This window comes from Nicotiana attenuata, unplaced genomic scaffold (genome assembly GCF_001879085.1).
Source record: "Nicotiana attenuata strain UT unplaced genomic scaffold, NIATTr2, whole genome shotgun sequence".
NCBI lineage: Eukaryota > Viridiplantae > Streptophyta > Magnoliopsida > Solanales > Solanaceae > Nicotiana > Nicotiana attenuata.
Genome location: NW_017673739.1, coordinates 50834 through 60801, shown reverse-complemented (window position 1 = coordinate 60801; position 9968 = coordinate 50834). Strand labels below are relative to the sequence as shown.

General features: G+C 43.4%; 1 protein-coding gene across 1 annotated transcript; it reads right to left on the bottom strand.

Annotated features, from left to right (window-relative positions):
• Positions 1-240: 240 nt before the first annotated feature.
• Positions 241-1239, bottom strand: LOC109217144 (vinorine synthase-like). The gene has a single exon (XM_019381375.1). The coding sequence runs from the start codon at positions 1237-1239 to the stop codon at positions 241-243; it is 999 nt and encodes a 332-aa protein (XP_019236920.1).
• Positions 1240-9968: the final 8729 nt, after the last annotated feature.

Sequence of the window (9968 nt, the reverse complement as noted above, 5' to 3'; positions counted from 1 at the left end):
CTCTTTATTACCTACTAACATGTTCATTTCTTCCTGATCCACTGTCACCCATGCTTCAATTCCATCCACACACTTAGTTTCCATAAGTATAATAAGATTCATGAAAAATGAACACCTTGAACTTATACTGCTAATTCATATTGGTTTTCCAAATCCAAAATCAATGTGATAGAATCCAAACTTACACCAACTAGTAAATCCATAATGATCTGCACCTTTTGAGCAAAAATCTCCAATTTCCTAAAGAGATTTTCTCATCAAATTAAAACCTTCATCACTTCTCAGCCTTTTGATATAATGATCATCGATCCTCGATATAGATTTTCGTACTTGATTCACCAAATCAGGCAACCCCATTTCATGTTTAGCAGTATTCTTTGCACTTGATAGCCAAAGAAGATTTCCATGAATGTTTTCAGGCAAAGATGGTGCTGCTCTTTTTCTCAAGTTCACAATGTGTGTTAATAGCGAATTCAAACAATTTTTCTGTTTGGATGCAGCTATTGAACATTTCCATATAAAAGATGAGACAACCTCAACTTTAGTAGGATGTTTTATATGTGAGCTAGTTGACATAGTTTTAAGGTTGTTTATAGCAGAGGCATTAAAAACAAATCTTCTTGTAACAAAATTACCTTTCTTGAACAGTGAACTCCACATGGTCATAGATGTATCTCTTAACCACAAATCCTCAGCTGGAAAAATATAATTAGCCATTAAATTAGGACATTGTACTTCATTTGAACTGCAGGCTAATCCAGCCCAATATTTGAGAAATGTACTTAGCCCTACTCCATCAAGAATCTTATGTGCTATACATAAACCAATTGCAATTCCACCACATTCATAAACATTAATTTGAATGTTAGTTACATAATCCCCTGCAGCTAATACCTTAAAAGGAGGTTGACAAGGAAGAAATTGACCAATTGATTCGAGGTTTGGTTCGTTTAGAAACGCGATTAGATGGCAATTAACCTTAGTTGTAACATAATTAACTCCTTGATCGTTGCAATCGATGGAGAGTTCATCTTTAAACCTCCCTGCTAGTGGATAAAAGCGAGACAAAGTATCAACTAGTGATTTCTTTAACAATGCTGATTTTTCGTGAACTTTAATATCGCCAAGATTGGGATAGAAGAGTATAATAGGTGCATAGGGAGCTGGAATGAGCTGATCCAAGAGACAATGATTAAAGTTTTTGAGGTGATTTGGTGTTGGAGATGTAGGTTGGATCATTTCTGTGGAAATAAGTTTAACTTTTATATTCATCGTCTTTGGCTTATGAAAGTTGAGTGTGTTTTGATGTAGGAAGAAAGATGAATAATGCAAAGAGCTTATAAAGATAGTTGTTTAGTGACATAACAGATGTAGCATCTTTTAACTTTGTCATGTACATAAATGCTAGAAGAAGGAATCATTCAAGAAATCTTAGTAATCTCTAGTTCTAGTTCCATTAATTAATTGTACATGGATAACAATAACTTGCCTATGATAGCAATTATTGTTAGGCTGGTCAGATATGTGCGTGTCGGAAACGGGTAATGCAAACCGACTCGACCTATATTTAATACGGATAAAAAATAGGTTAATGGCCGGATTAGTATGGATATTTATGGCTTCTTGAATATGATCACTTTTGAGAGAATTTTTAGTCTCCTAAACTTATGATTTTGAATTAAATACTCATCTAAATTCACAATTATCACATAAAATTTAAAACCACTATATGTTTGATGGTGATGTCTATGTTAATTAATGCAATTTGTATGCCTAGACTGATGTAGCAGGCTAAAGGATCCTTTCAAGAGGACTATAAGTTAAACAGTTTCTCTTGTATCGCTTTTGACACTGAATATATAGTTTAATTAGTTTGTTAGCTGATTAATTTAACAAAAAAAAAAAATTCTTACTGTATTATCACAAATCAAAATGTTCAGAAAACAACCAACATGACATATTGTCGCTACACCACCGAGAGTTGTGGTGAAATAGATAAGATCTCTCAATTTTTAAACCAAAGGACTTTAACTCGACCAGGAAATGAGACAATGCTAGTAGGAAGCGCTTCTACTTTTTAATGACTAATGTGTTTGAGGTGGCGTGAATCCGGATTAGCCCCCACCAAAAAAAAGAAAGGAAGGAAAAAAAGAAGAAGAAGACAGACATATTGCCGCTGCACCATTAGCGATAATCTACTGCAACTTACGACATGGCAACTGGCAAACTGCAGAATCTGCGTCAGTCTTATTCTTTGGCCTTTTCGTTATCGAACATTAAACACGACATATATTAATGTCTTCATTAATCCATGAGTGATTATGAAAGATTTGGTGCTCTGATATATATACAACACAAGCATAGTTCCTAGAGGACTATTATCTTCGTCTATGTTAATTATTAATTATATTTCACAAATGATGGATAAATCTTACTCTTTGATGTCTTTCACAAATAACAAAAAAGAATTAAATATTAAAAGACAAAAGTTAGAAACGGATGTATAAACAAGGTTAGAAATGGAGGAGTCCTACTGTATTTGGTTACACATGTTAACTTTGTACTGTTATCAAAAAGAATATGATTAACACTGACCTTAAGTGTGAAAGCTATAAAGTTTAGGCACTTCAACCATTTTTCGAATGGCATCTCTCTGTTGAAATTCTCTTTATTCAGCTAAAAAAAAATCCATTGAAGGCCACCTCTCCTTCCTCATTCTCTTCAACCATTTTTTGTTGAATGTTTAATTTAACACATTTTAAATTACAGTAAACAGTATATGATTTAATTAAATATACGTTTACTTTGTAAAGAAAGTTGTATACGGTGAAATCGGAGGGTCCAATTTACCGTTGTTATGACGCCTCGCAAGCATGTCTCGAAGGCTCGAGACCCCGGTCGAGTTTTATCCCTCGAGGGCCATCAACGCTCGACCTCGGAGCAGTACAGACTGACAGTTACGGAAAGGAAGTGGGGAGTTCCCAAGGCACCTAACTAGAGCTGACGAAGTCTAGGGGGCTAGTCCAAAAACGAATCAAGGTATTAACTAGCTGTACCATCTCCATATGTTTTTAATTAATGCATTTTGTACTATGTTGAGATTCTCCCTCATATATAAAGGGATTTTTGTCATTTTGTAAACATCTGCCGCTCAATACTAAAATACACAAGAACATTCTCTCTGCTCTCTAATTCATTCTCTTGATTTCATTACTTCATTTATTGCTTACATTCATTGTGCTTCATTTATTGTTCTTCATTTATTGCTTATTATTGGCCATAAAGAGCCGTCATTGATTTATTATAATTGTTATTCATTCATCGATTACCCTCGATAGCTCCTAGCCGAGCACCAGATTCGACCACGAGGCCCCCGAATAAGCAAGCTCGAGGCCCCGATTATTAACCATCCGGTTTGATTATCACCTTGCTCTCAAACTCTTATCTCGTTTCTAAGTCTTTCACATAGCATCAACTGCCTAAAACTAGCATAAAAATAGATCACGTATTTTTAGAATCCTATAATTAAATTTAATTGTTATTACCATTTTCACGGCAAACGGTTTGGCGCCCACCATGGGGCTAAAAATTATAGTGATTATTTTCTTGTTGGTTTGACTACACGGCGTCAGTTATCTTTCACACTTTTTCTTGCCCAAGATCTTTGATTTCAGTTCAAAATGTCCCATTCAGTAAACAACAATCTTAAGAACCATGGAGAAAATGGTGTGGATGTTCCAGGTGTTGGTGTACCACCGCGAAACCCTATGAATGCACCAGAGCCAGTTCCCGTGGACGTGGTCTCACGCGACACCCAACACGTTGATATAAGCTCCCACACTAACAGGAGCGTGCACCAAGGAGATCAACAAGAAGCTCAGAAAACCCCAACTGGGGAAGAACGGGAGGTTAGCCTTCACGTTATTTTTGAAATGTTGCAAGCACAATAGCTGGCTATTGCTCAGCTACAAAGTCACCAAAAAACTCCTATCACGGTAGCACCGGGGACGGCTCCCCCAGCCGAGCAGGTACCAGAGAGATCAAGCAACAACGGGTCGGCAGCCGGCCCCGCCATCATAAAGATGCTCGAGGACCTCACAAGGAGGATCGGATCGGGCGAGAAAATGATAGAAGCCAACGATAAGAAGGTGGAGACCTACAATTCTAAAGTCAACCAAATCCCGGGCGCGCCCCCGATACTAAAGGGTGTAGACTCGAAGAAATTCGTACAAAAGCTATTCCCGCAGGAAGCTGCTCCAAAACCCATACCAAAAAGGTTCAGAATGCCCGACCTTCCAAAGTATAATGGAACGTTGGACCCCAACGAGCACGTCATTGCCTACACTTGTGCAGTAAAGAGCAACAACCTGAGGGACGACGAGATGGAGTCTGTCCTGCTGAAGAAGTTCGGGGAAACGCTCTCTAAAGGGGACATGATGTGGTATCACAACCTAGCTCATAACCCTATAGACTCATTTGCCATGCTGGCAGATTCTTTCATAAAGGCACATGCCGGGGCCTTCAAGGTGGCCACAAGGAAATCCGACGTCTTCAAAATCAAGCAAAGGGAGAACGAGATGCTGCAAGAATTCGTATCTCGCTTTCAAATGGAACGAATGGAACTTCCACTAGTCTCCGACGACTGGGCAGTGCAGGCCTTCACTCATGTTCTGAATGAACGAAGCTCGGTGGCTTCGAAGCAGCTGAAGCAGAATCTGGTTGAATATCCCGAACGTTCACAACCGATATCAATCGAAAATCAGGGTCGAGGACGACCAACTAAGAGCCCCCTCAGGCTCGGTATATCCCAACAGGCTTCCGGCAAAAGAACCAAAGCCAAATAAGGAAAGATACCAACCATAGACTGAAGATAGAAGAAATGCCCCGAGGTGCAACATACCCTGCAACAATCGAAGGATAGACCGAGGCCAGAATCCTCGGGGACTTGTCAGCAGAGCCGGGTTCGATAGGTACACAGGGCCGACAGAGGCACCTCCCATGTCGGAATATAACTTCAATGACGATGTATCAGACATCGTGTTCGCCATCAGTAAAGGCAGAGACACTAGGTGTCCAAGGCCTGTACAATCAGACCCTTCACAAAAGAACCATAACTTAGTGTGTGAATTTCACAACACGCACGGGCACATGACCGAAGATTGCCGACAACTCCGAGAAGAAGTGGCTCGATTACTCAACAAAGGTCACCTCCGGGAATTTCTCAGCGACCGAGCCAAGAATCAGTTCCGAGAAAGAGAGGCAACCAAAAAGAACGAAGCCGGTGAGCCGCAACATGTCATACATACGATCTTTTGAGGTGTCAACGCCCTACAGGAATCCGCAGCCATGAGAATGAAAACATCTCTCGACAGGGAAAAGCGAACTCAAGGCTCTATCTCAGCCCCATAATAGTACATTGGTAACTTCTTTTCTTGTGAACACATTTCGAATTAAGCATGTACTTGTGGATCCAGGCGGCTCGGTGAATGTTAGGGAAACCTCCACACCAGTCAATGCGTCCGGCACAAACGGAAACACCAATGTCTCCACCACCAGAGGGGCTGAGAAATAAACCAACAGTGAAATAGCGACCATGAGGCATGCTCTAGGCTGTATCTGAATGAACAAACAAAGGGCTATATCGCATCCTCCGAGCGAATACCGAGGGCCTGCCGAGGCTCAAAGCGCCATCGCCACTAAGGTATAACCATCTCCCTTTTTATTTTACACTTTGTACTAACCTTTATGTAGGCGTCCGACCGAGGCAGTCGAAGCGATGACCCAACTCAAAGACCTTGAGGTTTTAAAGCGTCCGTTGCACTCTTTTTCTTCGACCAAGTTTTTATCCCGAAAAGGGTTTTTACCGGCAAGGTTTTTAACGAGGCAACATTTATACGTTACCTAAGGAAAACTCTACAAGCATTCAAGGCTTCCTTTGCAATCAACCTCGAATACTGGGAGGAATCCCCCTAGAAGGTCACCTACCTGGAGAAGCCACGATGCGCTGAGTGGAGTCTTGATAGGAAAATGATGTACCGGTCCAAATGGTCGAACGGACCGTGTCCGTATAAAATAGCCGGGCCCCTGACAGCGAAAACACGTATACTTGTACCAAGTAATCAAAGAATACTTTTCATCAAAGCATTTCACACTTCAAAAGAAACTAGATATTTTTGCAAAAATGACTCCTCTGCCGAAAATGTCCCGAACACTCGGGGACTGGCGTTAACAACTCAAAACAACGCGACCCTTGGGTCGGAGCTCCTAACTCGTAAGCCCTCAATGAGGCAACATCAAGTTCACAAAATAGCTCTAGAGCCAAAAAATGTCCCGAACACTCGGGGACTGACGTCGAAAACTCAAGGCCACATGAACTCCGAGTCAGAAACTCTGAAACGGTAAGCCCTCAATGAGGTAATACCAAGTTTACAAGTAATGGTTCCCGAGTCAAGGAACCCTCGATGACTCGGGGAATGTCGCCAATCGCCACTTACCAAAAACCCGAGGCTATAAGACCCCAAGCGGGCAGCCTCGGTCTCGTAAGACCTACATAAGACAACAACAATATCTGTTAGACCTCAGCAAGGCATGAACCACACTTGTATCAAGTGACAATATCTGTAAGACCTCGAGCAAGGCATAAACCATACTTGTACCAAGTATTCAAAACTGTAAGACCTCAAAGGCATGTAAAACTTGTAAGACCTTACTAAAGGCATAAACCCGATCTCAATGTTAAGGCTATATATCGAACTTGTAAGACCCCTAAAAGGCATATCCTTGATATGGACGCCGAAACTACATCATTTGGGACTAAAAATGGCTCCATCCAACCACAAATGACTATGGTCACAAGGCTGTACCAGCCAAACTAACGCGACTCGGGGACGCCCAACCGTCACTATAAAATCACAGGCCTTCAATTACTTCGAATATACTTCAAAAAGAACCGGTTAAACATGCTACCCTCGACATAGGCAAAAGAGATTCGACCATGTCAGCTCCTAAACACTGGCTTCAAGATACTCAGCCTCCGAGCCACACCTCCTGAGGTGCTCGATCATCTCCATATAACGAATCACAATCAAGGTTTTTTATTAAACCGTCGAATAGTCAGGCTAACACCATTACAAAAAAATCCTTATCGAGGGAAAAATAAATCCTACATAAAAGGTCGCATCGACCCAAGGCGTAAGGGCCACAGTCGCCAGTCCACATAAAAGGTCGCATCGACCCAAGGCATAAGAGCCACCGTCGCCAGCCCGCATAAAAGGTCGTACCGACCCAACGCGTAAGAGCCTAAGGGCCAGCTTTAAATTCAAAACCTTGAAGGTCGAATGAGCTCGAGTCGAAATCCGATTCGGAGACTGAACCCGAAATAGTTAACTAAAAATGCCTAAGACCCAACACGTAAGAGCCATTATCGCCAACACTAAAATCGAAGGTTGCACCGACCCAATACGTAAGAGCCTCTGTCGCCAGCCCATACAAAAGGTCGTACCGACCAAGCGCGTAAGAGCCTACGGGCCAGGCTAATAAGCCCCAGGGCCATACCACGAATCTAAGGATTCCTCTCAACTCAAAGACCAGTTCATCTGGCTAAAATCAAGGCAAAAAGAAACGCATGAGAAACAAAACAACGAGGTTTCCTCTTTGTACATATATGCGAAAAAATACAAGCTCCATTTACAACATACTTTGAAAGTACTATATACAAAAACAGAAAAGGAAATATACGTCCCCCTTGGGGACTATGGCCCGATGGCCCCATCCTCGCCATCCTCGCCATCAGACAAAAGGAATTTAGCATCGTATTCTTTCGCCTTCGCTTGCTTGATCTCTTCCGAGAGATCGAAGCCCCTGGCATGAATTTCCTCGAGGGTTCCCCTCCGAGATTTACACCTCACGTACTCTTTATTATTGATCTCACAATCAAGGGCCTTCCTCAGCTCAGCTCTAGCATTAGCAATGCCCTTCAAATAGGCTGCCACTTTCTAGTCAGCCTTAGTGCGGCTTATTACAGCCTCAGCCCGGGCATTCACAACCTCGGCCTTCGCCTTCAAAAGCCCAGAATCGAGCCTTGTGATCATATTCGCTCGGACAGAGTCATTCGCACGAGCGTTCCGAATTTTCTCCTCGAGGGAAGAAGCCTTAGCCAAAGCACCCTCCTTGGCCGCAACTTGGGCATCTACCTGAGCATTCAACTCGCTAAACTCACGTTTGACTCGGCCAACTTCGCCACAAAGTCATTCCAGCTCCTCTATTTTGCTCTCCAACTGAAATATCAAAACATTAATATCCGAAAATGAAAGGGGGAGCATACATCAACACAAAATGCAGGTTACCTATCTTTCGAGACGGCTTTCACAGTTCCGACTTTGATCCGCTCACACTGCAGGTATACAAACTCACCTTCCTTTCTCGTACAAAGGAGACTAAGGGATTTCTCCCTATCCAAAGCTTTCCGCAGTGTGACCTCGTGGCGAAGCAGCTCGGACTTAAGCTTGTCAAAGGCCTGCAAAAGAAAATTCAATAAGAAAGGGAGGGCACGAAACCTAGATAAGCCTATACTGGCTACCAAAGCTTACCATAAAGCCAAGCTGCTGAGCCTCACCAAAGGCCGAGCCAACGTCCGATGGCCTAGTGTCCTCCGAAGTGCCTTTGGTAGGAAAAGAGGAAGGTGCCGCATGACCTTTGTCCCTCGAAGTACCTTCGAGGAGAATGGGAAATGTTCTTTCAAAACAGAGGCCTCCGAAGCCGGAAGACCGACCGACTCACCTCTTTTGAACCTCAGAGAAGGACTCGCCCCGCCGTGAGCATCCTCACACCTCAGAGACTTTTTTCGTTTATTATCGACCCTCGACCCTGAGGTCGAAAATCTCTCCTTCTCCCCCAGGGGGCACGGCCTCATCTCGGAAAAACCTCCAACACCTGCGGCGGCAGAGTTAGTGCACTAAAAAGAAAGTACCTTTCTGATGAAATAAGCCACTAAACACCTACCGTGATGCTTTGCCTCCCATCTCCACTTGAACAGGTCTCGCCACTTGCGCTTATCATAGGTCGAACAAGCTGCCAGCTTACATTTACGTGTGAAATTCCATTTCTTAGGAAATGGCAAAAAATCTCCAGGGATAATATCGACTGTTCGTGCTCGAACAAACCGGCTCATCCACCCTTGGTCCTCGTCCTCTTCGTCGTTAACGGCAGGGGACTAAGTGGATCAACGCTGCAGAGTAATCAAGCCCCGGTAGTGCAGAGGCCGATATAACCTAACGAGATGACTAAGGGTGAATTCAAGCCCGACCTTATCCGCAAAGTACCTTATCATCAACACTATCTTCCAAAGGGATGGGTAAGCCCGTGCCAGGGTAACCTGATACATCCTACAAAATTCAAGCACGACCCTTTCAGGAGATTGATAAGTTGGGATTTTAACATATTTTATGCCCCTACTTGCCTATGCTTTGGTTATAAATTGCTACAAAATATTCCCAAAATGCTTACAAGTTGTGCTTGATTGCAGGTTTGATCGACAAAGTGACAAAATGTCAAAGATCGGCTCAAAAGGAGTGAAACCTGCTCAAGTATCAAAGACAAAGTAATTTGAGGAAAAGAGGGCCTAGTGCGGACCGCGCAAAAGTGAATGCGGCCGCACTAGGAGATTCAGAGAGTTGGCATAATCGGGCTGGAGGCTACGCAGTCGCGGTACGATTCTCGCGGTCCGCGGTCAGGCTCCGCGGCCGCACTACTCTTTTGTGCGGTCCGCGGAGCAGAGATTTAGAGAGTTGAAGACTTCCCAGGATTCTGACCATGCGGTCCGCGGTCAATAATGTGCGGACCGCGCCGCTCCCTCCGCGGCCGCGATACACTTCCACGCGGTCCGCGGTCCTCAAGTTCAGAGAAGCAGCAATGTGAAGTCCAAGAGCCAGCGGCCGCGGTACATTTTGTGCGGCCCGGACTGACCCCGC